Source organism: Chiloscyllium plagiosum, unplaced genomic scaffold (assembly GCF_037043375.1).
Source record: "Chiloscyllium plagiosum isolate Xiang-an unplaced genomic scaffold, Cpla_swu_hap1 HiC_scaffold_34, whole genome shotgun sequence".
Classification (NCBI taxonomy): Eukaryota; Metazoa; Chordata; class Chondrichthyes; order Orectolobiformes; family Hemiscylliidae; genus Chiloscyllium; species Chiloscyllium plagiosum.
The window spans coordinates 27,471,637-27,488,570 of NW_028270172.1; the positions used below are offsets into that span (position 1 = coordinate 27,471,637).

A 16,934-nucleotide genomic window follows, 5' to 3' on the forward strand; every position below is an offset into this window, starting at 1 on the left:
AAAAAAAAGCTGAGGTATGTATTTTGTCCTGCAAACTTGAGCTAAGAAACTTTTGTGTGCAATATAAACGTTTCTCCATTTGATCCTGGTGGTCGGTTTCAGCTTTACATTTATGGAAAAGTCATTGCCATGAGCACACCTAAACAGAAACATCATGCCCTGGATTGTGCTTTCAAAAATAGAGAAACACTTCACCTCATTGCCAGCTACTCAGAGAGATGTCTTGAGCATCTCAGCATAGATTTACACTATTACAGAGCTTGTGTATAGTTTTGGGCTCCTCAGGGTATATTGGTGGCTCAGTGGTTAGCACTCTGCCTCACAGGTCCAGGGCCCTGGCTTTGATTCCGCCCTCCAGTGACTGGGTCAAGCTTGCACATTCTCCTGTGTCTGCGTAGGTTTTTGCCGGGTGCTCAGATTTCCTCCCACAGTCAAAAGATGCGCAGGTTAGGTGGATTGGCCATGCTAAATTGCCCATTGTGTCTAGGGATGTACAGGCTAGGTGGGTAAGCCATGGGAAATGCAGGGCTACGGGGATGGAATAGGGTAAGGGTGTGGATCTAGATGGGGTGCTCTTTGGAGAGTAAGTGTGGACTCGATGGTCAAAGTGGCCTACTTCCACACAGTAGGGATTGTATGAAACCTAAAACAAAAGACATATCCATCATAAGAATGCAGTGAGAGTTCAACAGACTGGTTCCGAGGATGGCAGAATTGTTATTTAAAGAAAAATTGAGTTGACTGGGTCTGTATTCACTGGAATTTAGAAGCATGAGAGATGATCTCATCAAAACATAAGAAAGTCTCACAGGGTTGAACGGACCAGATATGGGAACGATGTTCCCTAGGCCAGGGTTCCAGACCAAAGGGTCAGAGTCTCACGATATGCAATAGGCCACTTCTTCACTTAGAGGTTGGTGAACCTGTGGAATTCTCTATGGTTGTGGAGACCAAGTGACTGAATATATTTAAGAAACAGACATATGGATTTTCTAAACACTAAAGGCTTCAATGAGTATGGGAAGAGAATGGAGATCAAGGATTTGATCAAACTAAATGGCGAAGTTGGCTTGACGGCCGAGTCACCTACTCCTTCTCTTTTCTCTATTTCCATGATCCTAATATATACCCTGCATTAGGGATCTCTGACATTTATGAATAGTACAAGGGACAGCAGGACACTTCAACCACACAGATCGAAGAATCCCCGATAAGCCACTGAGCAATGAATTTTAATCTGCGGTGCTCCCACGTGGGTTTGTTGTCCATCAGGGGTTAAAAGCAGCAGAATTGATAGTCTATTCTCCAATCATTAAATTCCACATTCATTCGGTCAGATGTCAAGTTCCCTATGCATAGGCAGATTATGAATTAACATTCTTTTCCAAGTATTGCTCTGTGTGGGTGAGCAAGCAAGACAAACAAGAATAAATCTCTTCAATTTCTGACCTCATATTGCATTGACTGTTTCTTGGAACTCATCAGGAAAGGCAATGAGGCAACATAGAGGGGTGAATCATGCCAATAACTACTCAAAATGCAGAAGTGTTTCACCAGCTAGCGGAAAAATGGCTTGTTTGCATTCCCATTTCTCAGAAGTTGCTTCCTAGTTCCTAACTTAGAAGTTAGTTAACTCGGAGTTTTGCGCTATTATTTCAGGACGGCCATCCCTTAGGCTGACACAGATTGGAGCACAAACGCCGATAATGTAGCCAGCAATAAGATCAGCGACAATATGCAGCCTCTTGAGGTTACAGTCGAGTGGAGTCATATGACGCAGAAACCAGCAGAGGCCGCTGGGCAGAGGAGGAACCAAGCAGAGGGAAGCAATGAAGGGAGTACCAGAGAGTCAACAGCATGTGGGGAAGTGGGGGGGTGGGGGGGAAGCTGACTGAAGCCATGAGACAGAAATTATATGCAGAGAGTTAAGGAGAACTTCTTTTTCTCTGTGTGTTTGTCTGCATGCCACAAGTTATATCCCACAAAGTTGTCATTGGTTATGAATCTCAATATCTCCCCACCATATTTGTGGTTTGGGTTGAAAATGGGCAGCACAGAGCGTTACCTGTATCCACCACCCCTACACACACAGGCACACACTCACACTATCATTTGTCAAGTAAGTGATTGATGTAATTAAGAAAACAAGTCAGAACTGTGGTATGGGAGAAAGTGAGGACTGCAGATGCTGGAGTACCAGAGTTGAAAAATGTCGTGCTGGAAAAACACAGCAGGCCAGGCAGTATCCGAGGTGCAGGAGAATCGACGTTTCGGGCATAAGCCCTTCCTGAAGAAGGGCTTATGCCCGAAACGTCGATTCTCCTGCTTCTCGGATGCTGCCTGGCCTGCTGTGTTTTTCCAGCACGACATTTTTCAAGAACTGTAGTACGTCTTACTTCACAACCTGTCAGCGACTCACCAGTGACAAAGAGGTGAGTACATGACAGGAGGTATTTATTCACTGGATTTGGAAAGGCTTTTGTCAGTGAAACTGCAGAGCTCCAGTCATGCCCAGGTAAGGAGCTGTTATTAAAAGCCTTTCTCGCAGACAGTACTACCACCCCCAACATGTGATTGCCAACTGATTGGCTGGCACTGCATTCACTTTTAGCTACCCATCCTTCCTTTTCAGTTTCACTGCACCATCAGAGTAGCTTATTCAACTTCCACCTCTTATCAGGTACAACAACCAAACATATGAATTTGGACTAGAGGCTGGCCATTCGCCCCTTCAAGCACGCTCTGTCATTCAATAAGATCACGACTGTTCTGAATGCCATATTCCCATTCACCCCTGATGCATTGGCACTACCTGTATCAGCTTCAGCTGTCATCCCCTCACCTGCCCTGCCCTTCTTACTGCAGATGGTTGAGATTCAGCTGGAAAGAACTGTGACTCCATCCTCCCCCACCCCAGCCCCACAAACACTGGAGCTATTTGCAGAGGATCAGCTCTCTCAACATGTGCGAGCACTGGTGTCTCAGGATGCTTGGAGTCCCTGTGATATCTGTAGCCTCCTGAATCAAGGCTTCCTTTACATTGGGATATGGTCTGCAGGGTAACTGTCAATAGAGTGCCAACCACTTGGGTGCTGCCTCTTGGCCCCTGCTACTGCAAGGGGAGAAAGTGGTTTGTGTGCACAGGAGGGAAGATTGACATTGGTGGAGGGTGACAGCAATAGGATGAAGATGAGTGTGAGTAGAGGTGGTGGAGGCTGGTACAATTACAACATTCCAGACCAGAGTGGTGCTGGAAAAGCACAGCAGTTCAGGCAGCATCTGAGGAGCAGCAAAACCGACTTTTCAGGCAAAAGCCCTCCATCCTTTCCTGAGCTGAGCTGCTGTGCTTTTCCAGCACCACTCTGGTCTGGACTTTGGTTTCCAGCATCTGTAGTCATTGTTTTTACCACAATTACGACACTTAAAAGGCATCTGGATAGGTATATGAATAGGAATAGTTTAGAGGGATATGGGCCAAATGCTGGCAAAGGGGACGAGATTAACTTAGGATATCTGGTCAAGTTGGATCAATGGGTCTGTTTCCGTGTTGTACATCTCTATCATTCCAAGACTGTTTAGACTGGGATGAGAGGAGTACCTGGAGAGTGGAACATGTGGTTCTGCAAGGGGTGTTTACTCAAGGAGTGTCGCTCAGATGGCATGCTCATTGCGAGGGGCTTATTCTATCACCCACTTGATCTACTCTCCTTTCAGTGCACCTTCTCCTGGCTAGAGGAATCACACTCCTGCTGCTGACTTCCTCAGTCACCTACTCATGAGTCTGCTTGATTAGGGAGGTCATTCCCATGACTGGGGACAGCTCACCTCACTGAGAACCCTCAGGCCACTCAGCAGGACCTCTGGTTAGAGTGAGACACCCTAACTGGGCTGGATGGTGGGCAGCCTCAAAACCCCAACTGCTGGCAAGCCCTGCCAACTCACGTCATGGCTCCATACCCCCTTTAGTTAACAACCCTTCCTTTGACTGACACAGTTTGTCATCCCAGCTCCCCTCCTTGATAGGTTAGGAAATGTGGCGCTTGGAAGGTTAATGCCAACGATCTGGATAAGAGACTGAGTAAAGCTGATCGTTCAGTAAATGAGAAAATTAAATCTGAATTACATTTTAATTTAATGAAAAGTTAAATTCACAATAGGAAAATGGCCCTCAAGAATTAAGTAACATTTGCACCAAATAAGTGCACTCAGTCTTTTTCCTGGGGGTGGGAAATTGAGGACAAGAGGACATCAGTTTAAGGTTAGAGGGAAAAGAATAAAAGGGAACCTGAGGGGCAACGTTTTTACACAGAGGGTGGTACCCTTCTGGAATAAGCTACCAGTGGAAGTGATTGAGGCGGGTACATTAACAACATTTAAAATGCATTTGGACAAATACATAGATAGGAAAGGTTTAGAAGGGTATGGCCAAGTGCAGAGAAATGGGGAGAGACATTTTGGTCGGCATGGACCAATTTGGGTCAAAGGCCTATCTCTGTGATATAGGACTCTTTATCTATATGTGCCAGGCAATGATTAATTCCAATTCGACAGAATCTGTCGCTTCTTCATATTCAAACGTTATTACCAGGACTGACTCCCTTATGATCAATATACCATGAAACTGAACTGCACCAGCCATACAAATACTGTGGCTACAAGGGCATGTCAGAGCTAGAATTCTGCAGCAAGTAACTCGCCCTGTACTTCCTCCGTGCCTGTCCACCAGCTATATGGCAGAAGTCTGGAATGTGATGGAATGCTCTCCACTTGCAGCTCCAACACTCAGGAAGTTTGACACCATCCAGGACAAAGCAGCCCACTCAACTGGCACCCTGTTCACAAACATGCTCAATAGCAGCAGTAGGCACCAATGGCATAGACAGGCAAAAGAAGGAGCTTCTGTGTAGTCAATAAAGGGAACTAGGCACCAAATTAAGAACCTCAAAGGTCATTATCTCTGCAGCATTACCCAAGTCACAGAACAGATCAGATTAGAAAGGTGAATGTGTGGCTCAAGATTGGTGTGGAAGAAGTGGGTTCTGGTGGTTGCTGCACCAACACCAGCACTGGGGAAACTGGGATCTGCACAAGTGGGACCATTTCCATTTCAACCATATTGCGGCCAGTGTTCTTGTCGACTGTATAACAAAGGAAGTGAGGAGGATTTTAAATTAAACAATGGGGCAAAGGATCTGAAGGGTGTTGAGTCCAGTCAAATCCAAGGAGAAAGCCTTGGGATCTTTTCAGCACTGGTTGGAGACACGCCCATGTACCTCCAGTCATTTCCCGCAAGTGTATTAGAAAATAGCAAAAAGGGAATAGAGCAGACTGTTTGCACATTCAAGCACACTTCATCATTCAACAGGAGCTTATCTGTTCTCTGCCTCAACTCACTTCCCTACCCAATCTTGTATTCTTTAATACCATAGTATCGAAAACCTACTCTGATTTAGCATCCACAAACCTCCTGGATCACAAATTCCTTTGATTTACACCCACTGAGTGAAGACATTTATCCTCATCTCTACCCTGAATACTTTCTAATTCTCTAACTATTGTTCCATATTCCAGGCTTCCTAGCCAGAGTAAAAATAAAATTGGAAACAAAATCTGAAATTGCCTTAAAAATCCAACAGCTCTGACAGCATCTGTGTAGAGAAAGCAAAGTTAACATTTTGGGTCCAGTGACCCTTAAGGGACCCTTAAAGGCAACATTAATTCTGATTTCTCTCCACAGATGCTGTCAGACCTGCTGAGCTTTTCCAGCAATTTCTGTTTTTGTTTCTGATTTCTAGTATCTGCATTTCTTCATTTTTTTTGTAAATAAAATTACCATGTCAAACACCTATGGACAGATTTCGATTGGATCACCTCTCCTTCTTTGAAACTCTAGGGAACAAGGACTAGTCAATCTCTCTTTATAATACAACCCTTCATCTCATGAACAACTGGAGCAGAACTTTACCAGGCTCCCGATGAGGAATGTGTGGGCCAGATTTCCTGAGGATTGCCACCCTGCTCCTATGGGGTGAATTTGTATTTGCAGATATATTCTATTTTGTTCAAAAAAACACACTCAATTTGCAGGCTGTCAGTCCATGCAACATTTTACAAATTCCTACTTTGGAAACAGAACCAGTCTGACTCAAGGTTGGAATACAGACAGACTCTAACCTTACACCTTTAATGCATTGTCTGAGTTGAGATGTCGCCTTTTCTTACAAAACCTTAAGTTATCTTGAGAATGTGACTTGAAAGAAGGTTTGGGATTTACATATTAATGAATCGGAACCTGCAACCCATTATAAGTGATTAAAGACTTAACAGCAATCTAGGTTTGTTCAATATATCATATCAGTTGCATGCTATAATCCTGCCCCACTAGCTACCTGACGAGGGAGCAGCACTCCGAAAGCTTGTACTTCCAAATAAACCTGTTGGACTATAAAATGTTGTTGTTTGATTTTTAACTTTATCATGCTAACAGCTCTGCATTTCTGACAGCAGATTCCGATCAGGGCTCGTTTCAAAACCGGTGTGGGGTGACTTGATGTCTCAGTGGTCGGCACTGCTGCCTCATAGCACGAAGGAGCTGGGTTCAATTCCTCCCTTGGGTGACTGTGTGGAGCTTGCACGTTCACTCCATATCTATGTGCACTTCCTCTCACAGTCCAAAAATATGTAGGTTGGTGGATTGGCTGTACTGAAATTGTCTGCAGTGCTCAGGGATGTGTGAGCTAGTTCATGAGCTATTCGTTGTCACATATATCTATAAAGATACAGGGAAAAGTATTTTGCTGCCACAATCACGCACCATTTTGAGTTGCAAAAAGAATAAAAACAAATTACATAGATAGTGTTCATCTTCCTTACACAACTCCAGGGTTTTGAAAGGTGTTCCATGCCTCAGGGAGGTCCCACTCCAGGAACAGCAACGACAGCCCGCCTAAGAGTCCGCATTTCATGCAGATTGCCACCAGGAGTCACTGCTCTGGGCACTGCCTCTGGTGTTTCAGGCAGTCTCTGGGATTTTTACCACAAGAGGTGAGTCTGGGTGATCCAGCTGGACCCAGCTCTCTCGATGTTTTTTTCGCTCTCTTTCCCCCTCTCTCTCTCTCTGACACTCATCAGGGACAGACCCTGCTCCAGGTTCAAGACAGGAACAGCATGGCTGCTTTAGGGAGGGCCTGGACAGTCCACACGGTAATGTGGATTAGCCATGGTAAATGTGAGGTTATAGAATATGGTAGGGGATGCTCTTTGGAGGGTCAGCGCGGACCCGATGGGCTGAATGGCCTCTTTCCACACTGTAGGGATTCTAAAATTCCAAGTGTGAAAGATCTCTTGTAGTGTAGGGCAGTTGGGAAGGCAAACCACATCCCCTTTTTCATGACAGTAGTTGCCATATTAGTTCTACAGTCATACAGTCTACAGCATAGAGAAAGGTCCTTTGGCCCATCAAGTCTGCGATAGTCAAAGACAACTGTGTAACTACTCTAATCTCATTTTCCAGCACTTGGCCCATGGCCTGACTTAGACCTGCAAGTGCCCATCTAAATATTTATTAATTGTTGAGGGTTTCTTCCTCTACCACCCTTACCAGCAATGACCTCCAGATTCCCACCACCCTCTGGATAAAAGAAAATTTTCAATCAAATCTCCTTCTTAATTGAAATCTTATGCCTCTTGTCACTGATGCCTCTACAAAAGAGCCAAGTTATTTCCTGCCTACCATACCTATGTCCCTCATGGTTTTATACAACTTAATCACGGGCCCCTTCAGTTTTCTCTGCCCCAAGGTAAACAACCCCAGACTGCCCAATCACTCTTCATAGCTAAAGGTCTACAACTCAGGCAAAGTCCTGGTATATCTCCTCTGCACCCTCTCCAGTTCTATGGCACCCTTCCTATAATATGATTCAAATGCCCAGCATTACAGGTAGTCATTTTGACAGGTCCTGTGAAGGGTTAAGTTCATATAGTAAGTGTCAGGTTAGGGTGCCAGAAGGGTCAATTGCCAGAATGCCATGTGAGTAGTGTGCCAAGGGGTAGGGGGTAGTGTACCAGGTAGCAAGGGGACCAAATGATGGAATGCTTATGCGAGGATAGAATGGGCAGCAGATATTGAGTGTGGGAGTAAAGCGTGTTAGTTCGAGCAGAGGAATTTCCTGGGTCACATGATGGTGGTGCAGGGAGAGCGACCAGTAGTCACATTTGGTAACACAGGTCTTTGGGTCTCAAGGGCAGAGGGATTGCTGCGTCCAGTAGAAAAAACAATAGTGCCAGATCTTGCGAAGTGGTGGTTTGGATCCTTGGGGTGTAAGGGATCTCGGAAGGTGTGGTTGGAGGGTCAGTCAAATAGTCACTCAGAAGTTAGACTAGGTATTAAATCATCTGACTACTTCTGAGTTAACTGCAGCAGAACTTTCTGCATTTTCTGATTTACTTTGAGGGTTCCGATATAGGGAATTGCCCTCAGTATCTTCAGTTCATCAGGCAATTATCTCAGCTGTTGTCATGTCAGGGATTTCACAGGGTTTCCATGTACCATGGCAATCCATACTGCAGGAACAACAATCTGCAAATTCCAAACTCCAAAATGCTTCCTCAGGTGGGGAGAATAAAGCTGCAAAGAGTGACCTCACAGCAACTCTATAAAACTACCCTGGCAATATTTTCAATTTTTACATTACAATCCATTTGCAATAGAGTTCACATATATTTGCCTTTTTAATTGCCACTGTACACTGGTGGTGGAGCACCTGTATAGTCAGGCTGGTGAATAGATGTTGATCAAGCAGGGTGCTTTATCCTAAATGGTGTTCAGCTTCTTGAACATTGTCAGAGCTGGATTCCTTCAGGCAATTGGGAAGTATTCCATCATGATCCTGACTTGTTCTTTGCCCACTATGTACATTGCAGAGTGAAGAGATGAGTTACTTAGCATGAATCTCCTAGCTTCTAACCTGCTCTTGCAGCCACAACATCATGTGATTTGATGTTTTATTGTCACATGTACCTAAGTACAGTGAAAAGCTTTGTTTACGAGCAGTACAGGCAGATCATAGTAAGCAAGGACATACAGATCTTACAGTCCAGGGCAGAACAGTTACCGTACCAGGCCATTATGCACCTAGATAGTACGCTTTCTATGGTGCGTCTGTAGAAGTTGGTGAGGGTTCTTATGGACATGCCAAATTTCTTGAGCTGCCTGAGGAAGAAGAGGCATTGTTGTGTTTTTTTGACCGTCGCATCTATGTGGCAAGTCCAGGACAGGATTGTCGGTTATCGTCACTCTGAGGAACTTGACCCTCTCCAGCCTCACAGCCTTAGCTCCATTGATGTAGATGGGGGCATATTCCCTTCCTTTCTTTCTGAAGTCAATGATCATTTCTTTAGTTTTACTGACATTGTGAGAGAGGTTGTTCTCATTGCATTACATCATCAAGCCCTCCATCTCCTTTCTGTACTCTTACTTGTCATTGTTAGATAACCGTCCTACAACAGTGATGTCATCAGCAAACTTGCAGATGGTGTTAATTCAGAATTTGGCAACACAGTCATGGGTATACAGTAGGGGTCTGAGGACGCATCCTTGGGGGGGGGGGCTCCTGTGTTGAGTGCTATTGTGGAGGAGGTGCCAGTTGTCTATCTTCACTGATTGCGGAGTGTGGGTCAGAAAGCTGAGGAGCCAATTGTAGAGGATGGAGCTGAGACCAAGGTTTCAAGATTTTGCGATCAGTGTAGAGGGGACAATGGTATTGAAGGCAGAGCTGTAGTCAATGAGAAGGAGCCTGACTTAGGTGTCCTTGTTGTCCAGATGTAGCTGCTCCAGTTTGATTTCTGGTCAATGGTAACCTCCAAAGTGTTGATGGCGAAATATTAAGCAATATTAATGCTGTCAACTGTAAAGGGTAAATGTTTATATTTTCTTATTGGAGATGGTCATTGCTTCATGCTTCTCCAGCAAAATGTTACTTGCCACTTAACCAGCCTGAACACCTATTGACACGAACTGCTTCACTAGCTTGGTACTGAGCGTTTCCTTCTTAGGTCGACACTCAGGATTGAGGGCTTGCTTTCAATTAAATGCAATAGATTCTCAGATATTTGGTAAGTCCAATTCATATTGTGCAGCCTCTGTCACAAGCAGGGAAGTGGGGCTTGAAGTGTTTGGCAAAACGAATTGTTGAAAGGTTTGTGTTCTTTCTCTGATACCTCAATCGCAGCACTATTCCTACAAATTGTTTCTACAAAGCTATTCTTGCAAATTCTTTCAACATGCGTAGTCCCTCCCAAATGAACCTTCTGCATTTCAGTTGGTCCCAAGGATTTTTGACACTCTTGGAGATGCTTTACAGAATCTCTTACCACAACTGAGCTTGAAATAGAACAGTTACTTTGAATTATATCTCCCAGCAAGTAAAGATGGTTGAGTTGTTGGTCAACTCAATGCTGGACAAGCCCACTTGGGAGAGAACTCTTGGACTGCCTTCCTTTTCAACAGATTTGGAAGATCTTTCAAATTCACCTTTGGTGGTGCTTCTACACTGCTTTGAGGTGTCTACTCTAAGTATCAAAATTCTTTGAAACATTTAGAAATGTGGAGATCAATGCTGCCTAGTAAACATAAACATAACCTCAGACTTGAGATGCTTGTGTTGAATATTGTGCAATCATCAGCAACTATCTCCTCATGATGGAAGGAAGAGCATTGATGAAGCAGTTGAAGATGCTCAGGGCCTAAGATATTGCCCTGGAGGCTCATTTCCCCCAGTATTTATAGACTTCAATTTTGTCAGTGGTCTTTAATGTCAATGTGCTTTTCACCTCAACTCAAGCTCTTTTGACAATGTTCATGCAAGCTGATGCTGACTGGCAGGTCTAAACTGAGTGCCAGATGGAAGGTTGAGGTGTTAAATGCCATTTGATAGTACTGTTGACAACATCTTCCATCATTTTGTTGATAATGGATAGTACCCTAAAGAGACAGTAATTGGCCTGATTGGATTTGTCCAGCTTTTTTGTGGACAGGTCTTGCCGAGGCAAAGTTCCACTTCGTTGAACAGATAGCAGAGGGGTAGCTGTACTATAACATCTTGGCTAAGGGGATCATTCGGCTCAATATGTCAAGATGTTATTACAGCCCATAGCCATTGTAGGATCCAATGCTTTCAGTTGTACCTTGATATCAGATTGAGAGACTCAAACTCTCTGATGCTGGAAATCTCAGAAGGAGGCTGAGATGCATCGTTCGCTTCACATTTGTAGCTGAAGGTAGTTACAAATATTTCAGCCTGGTCTTTTGCCTTGGTGCTGGACTCTCCCATCATCAGGGTATGGAATAATTGTGAACCCATTTCTTCCACATAGTTGTTTAACCATTCAACACCATTTAAAACTCAATGTGATAGGACTGCAGTTCTTTGGTTTGTTCTATTGAGCTCCTTATGAGCGCTGTTTCCATTGTGCGTCATGAATACAGTGTTGTTTTATAGCTTCACCGGGTTGGCAACTCAATCTTATGAGTGACTACTGTTACCCAGGGCATGCGCTTCTGCAATCCTCACTGAAGTAAGACTGATCCACAGCTTGATGGTGATGGCAGAATGAGGGATAACTTGGGCCATGAGATTACTGAATATGGTTTCTTTACTCAGATAGTAGTAGGGGTGTGGAACGCACTTCCTGCAACAATAGTGGACTTGTCAATTTTAAAGGCATTTGAATGGTCTTTGGATAGACATATGGATGAAAAAAGAATAGTATAGTCTAGATGCTTTGGATTGGTTTCACAAGTTGGTGCAACATCGACGGCTGAAGGACCTGTACTGCGCTGTAATGTCCTATGTTCTATGGTAGGATACAATGCAGATGCTGATTGCCCAGTTTTGACCTGTTGGGTCTTCTCCAAAATTATTCCATTTAGCACAGGATAGTGCTAAATCTGATGAATGATATTGCACTGTGGAGTTGGGACCTTGTCTCCAAGAAGACTGTAAGGTTGTCTCTCTTGCCTATAATCCATGAAAGGTGCTTCTATGACAGTTCGATGCATGAGGGCTACTTCTGCACTACATGCCAGAGCCCCAGTCCAGTATTTATGTCCTTTGGCCCTCGGCCAATTCAGTCAATAATAGTTCTGCCAAACTACTCTCTGTGATGGGAATTGAAATCCCTGTCCCGAGCCCCTTGTTCCTTCACTGACAATCAACAAAACACTCCTTGAACTTCCTTCCTTCCTACTGCATTCAATACCTTTTAAATCATTTCATTCCTGTCCAATCACATTGTCACATACATTATCAAACAAACGAAAAGACCAATTACTATCCAGCAGCCAGGAATGGATGACACAGGAAAATGGTAAAAGAAAATGGAGGTCCATATTTGACCAATTTGAATGAAGTTTTTGTAAAGGTAGCCAAGTGGTGTAGATGAGGGCAATACATTCAAGTCTATTTGGACCTCATCAAGATTTTTGATAAAGTCCTGCCATGGATGACTGACAACAAAGACAAGAGCTCAGGTAATCTAAGGCAATTTGGCAAATTGGATCCAGAATTGGCTGAATGGCAGGAAGCAGAGGGTGATGGTCAAGGGATGTTATTGTGACTGGAAGCCTGTATTGAATAGCACTCCGCAGGAATCAGTGTGAGGGCTCTTGCTGGTTGATCAGTAAGTTCACAGATGATACAAAAATTGGTGGATTCATAAACAGTGAAAAGGATAGCCTCAGATCACAGGAAAATGTAGAGGGGCTGATCAGTGGCATATGGAATTCGCCCTGAAGAAGGGCTTATGCCCGAAACGTCGATTCTCCTTCTCCTTGGATGCTGCCTGACCTGCTGCGCTTTTCCAGCAACAGATTTTTAAGCTCTGATCTCCAGTATCTGCAGTCCTCACTTTCTCCCATGGAATTCGATCCAGGTAAGTGTGAGATGATTCATTTGTGTCGAACAAACAAGGCAAGAGAATATCGTACATGATGAAAGGCAGAATCCTGGGAAGCACTGAGAATCAGAAGGAATGTGGAGTGTGTGTCCGCCAGTCCCTTAAGGTATTGGGATGGGTAGATAAAGTGGTTATCGGCAATGGAATATTGCTTTTATTAGTCAAGGCATAGAGTTTAAGAGTGGGGAGGTTATACTTAAACTGTATAAAACAATGGTCAGGCCACAGCTAGAGTACTGTGTGCAGTTCTGGAATCCATGTTAAAGGAGGCATGTAATTTAAGGTAAAGGGCAAGAAATTCAGCAGGCATGTAGGAAAACCTTTTTCACCCAGAGGGTGGTGGGAATCTGGAACACGCTGCCTGCAAGAATGATAGAGGAAGAAACCCTCATTGTGTACTCTGCTGTTAATGAACAATGCTTTTTATTATATAATTGCCTCCATGGTAAGAACATCCCCAATGAGTTATGCATCCCACCCCAACCCAAATAGCTTTTACACGTTCTTCTGTCTATGTCATAGCGTCCTGAAGTCATACAGTTGTAGAGGTCAACAACACAGAAAAATAAAAAGCCCTTCTGCCCACTGAGTTTTGTGCCAGTCAAAAACAAGCACTTCATCATTCCAATCCAATTTTCCAGCACTTGGCCCCAAGCATTGTAAGGCAGAAGTGGGTACTGCAGGTGCTGGAGATTACAGTCAAGATTAGAATGGTGCTGGAAAAGCACAGCAGGTCAGGTAGCATCCGAGGTGCAGGAAAACAACATTTCGGGCAAAAGCCCTTCATCAGGAAATTCAGAGGGCATGTAGGAAAATCTTTCTCACCCAGAAGGTGGTGGGAGTCTGGAACTCACTGCCTGCAAGGATGACAGAGAAACAAACCCTCATTGTGTACTCTCCTGATGAAGGGCTTTTGGCCGAAACATTGATTTTCCTGCTCCTCAGATGCTGCCTGACCTGCTGTGCTTTTCTAGCACCACTCTAATTTAGACCCTAGCTTTGTATGCCCTGGTATCACAAGGGCACATTTAAATTCAGCAGCTGTAGTCGGATGTGGCAGACTGATGTGACAAAGTGGGTTTGAGAAAATTGTATGAAAGCGTTAGGGCTTTTATTCAGTAGAAATTGGTAAATATGTCATTGTCATCACCTTTTCTAACTTGCTCACGTCATTCAAGTACTATCAGTTGATTCCACATTCTTGCTGCTGATCTCCTTGGTAATCTCCAACCATAACTCCTTCATCTCAGCAGCAGATTTCATTTTCACATTTTTAGAAAACAGTCTGTCCCTTTCCTACTTCTTTCAGTTCCCAGCAGCAAGTGGACCCAGGGGGGAGATAGTTAAACAGAGTCCAGTCTTTACCAGCCTGGATTCCATTTTGACACTTCTGTGGCAGCCTGTCACAAATTGCAAACTAGGACTGTCCCGCTAAGGAGAAGAGTTGACGGCATGTCACGAGACCCAATGTCACCCCTATTTTCTGTTCACTGGAAAGGAAACCCAGAAGAAAAATGGTGAGGTGGCAGAGTTAAAACGCCATTCAAACACTCCATTGCAATTTCTCCTGGGTTTCCTTGCCAACTGGAGCCCTGTAGTCTCCTCCCAGAAGTCTTTATTTAACTTTTTTCAAAATCTTCAGTGTTAACTGATTTGAGAAGAATGAGATTCCACACTTGTAAAACTAAATTTTCAGATTCAGTGCAATTGTTTGACACTGATAATCACCTCTCATGTTGGTAAACAGTCACCTGCTCTTGAAAGAATTCATTGGCAAGTTGGCTACGTTCATACATCTACACTGACTTCAAAACTGAGCTTGTTGGCAAGTTACTGACACATCACACCCTGGAGAGTGGAGAACATTTTTAACAGCAATTGCTAAATTTTCAACTTTAATTGGGCATGCCCATTTTTTGGGTGATGCTGTGGTTTGGTTTCCGTTGTTATAATCTGTTATGGTTTCATACTATTTTAATATTCCATTTACGTTATCTTCGTTCTCATTGCAGACTCCAGGCTAATTTCATTGGAATCCTGCTTGCCATGTTCTGGCAGTAGGGTCTGTCTCAGAACAATCTAGTTTTACAATCTCAGTTTTTCTCAATTTTATATGCTGATCTTCCAATTTGATGGTTCTCGAACTCAAGTAAACCCCTAATCAAGACTTTCATCTTCCCTACGTTGTAAATTACACATATAGTTACAATTATGTTTATTTTTGAAACCCCAAGTGTGTCTGTCAACCACTTCAGACGATTGGTAAACAATAATATCTGATCAAAATGAAATTAGTTAAATACCATTTGGCTGAGAGATGACCAAATGCAGATTACTTGAGAGAAGAAAGAATATCACTCCCACTTCAAACAGCTTCATCTCGACTCGAGTTCCAAGTACTGGATCAGTGGTGCTGGAAGAGCACAGCAATTCAGGCAGCATCCGAAAAAACCTAACAAATACAAACAGAAAACACACCGGCAATATGCTTCTGAAATCTTTACGTTGTTACCACACATTCAAAGCATACCTCCAGACTCTTGCAAATTTGTAATTTGCGGGAGTTTTATGGTTCACCTTTGGAAAGTTCGTCTCGTGACAAGTTGCAAACGAAACAAATTCGTGCCATGAGTTTCCAGCACTGATCAAGATATCTCGGGAAGTGCAATGGTCCAGCTTTACCCCGTCGGGATCGCAAACTTTATTTTCGATCCTGATGGAACACACAGATGGTCACTTATCTTAATTCTCCCCTGGAATTTCCGGGCCACCAGCATCCACTTCTGAAAGTAGTGTAGACGGAACCATGACAACCGGAGTGGAGAGCGCTCAGCATGTGATGGTTTCTGTGATTTAAAGATCAATTCCAAGGCTAGTGAGGAAAGTTACTTCTGTCAGGTAAAAGTAGGGTGCCAGGCGAGCAAGGGTGCCCAGTTCCGTGAGACCAGGTCAGTGGATCTAATGACTGGCTTATGTCCGGGAGTGAAGTCAGCAGAAAGTCGGGGTCTGTTCAATATATACCCAGCAATAAAAGTACATTTTCATCTTTAAACCTTTCCTAAACACCTGTTATTCTTAAATGAGTCAAAAACCCTGAAAAATCTACCAACTATCCGAAATCATTTCGAGAGGAAACCGTATGGATCTGGACTTGTTTAACGTCTTGTACATTTTCTGAACAAATATACAAGCTGACTGATGTCTGATAATCTCATTTTGTTTTGTTTCCATGCGCCAATTACGAAGGTCCGAAAGAAACGCCAGAAAACGAATAAATTGAAAAACAAAACAAAAAATAATGCGCCCTCTGATATGGTGAGGGAAAATACTTTATTCCACACGGGATCTGAATATTCAGATTTCGTTTCGCAATTTAAATATTCTCTCCTTTCGAAATAACTTCGAATATATAAAATGCTTACGAATTTGTTTTTAACCTGTTTGTTCTTAACGCCTTCTACATGAAAAAAAAATCAGTTCTTACAGGACTCGACCTACCGTAATTAAATCGCCAGCAATATTTCGTATATTGCTTCAGCGAATATCCGAAAGATCACAACCCAAATTGAATTACTGTACTGAATGCAGATGCATTTTTTTTTAGAATTAAGTCACGATTAAGCTAAAAATCAAATTCTTCAACAATGAAAAAAAACGATTAAAATCGACGAATTGATTGAAAACCTTGCTCCACATTAAAATGCAATACATTTCAGTAAAGCATCAGATAGCATCATTTCACATACCACACCTAGAGCGGTCCATCAGCCAATTCTGAAAGCCCGTTTGGAACTTCCTTATATTAAAGTGTTCGCACCCCCACCACCTCCCATTTCCGCCAGCATGTCGCCTTCAGCTCGGCTTTTCCGAGCAGAAATTGGCAGCCCCGAAGACTATCCCATTCGCGGAAATCGAGCGAACCCAGGGGTTTGCAGTGGAAGGCGAACCAGCCCCCAGCCCAGCCCCGGAACGCGCGCCAG

The 16,934-nt window shown here is 43.6% G+C and overlaps 1 protein-coding gene across 1 annotated transcript in view; it reads right to left on the bottom strand.

Annotated features, from left to right (window-relative positions):
• Positions 1–16,686, bottom strand: part of LOC122564423 (collagen alpha-6(VI) chain-like) — a 178,737-nt gene extending 162,051 nt beyond the window's left edge. The window contains exons 1-2 of the mRNA XM_087978572.1: positions 16,453–16,686; positions 15,258–15,406 (exon numbers count right to left, since the gene is read on the bottom strand). Of these exons, the coding sequence (XP_087834698.1) occupies positions 15,258–15,396 (139 nt within the window). The 5' untranslated portion in view covers positions 15,397–15,406; positions 16,453–16,686. The remainder of the gene's footprint in view (positions 1–15,257; positions 15,407–16,452) is intronic.
• Between the last annotated feature and the right edge of the window lie 248 nt (positions 16,687–16,934).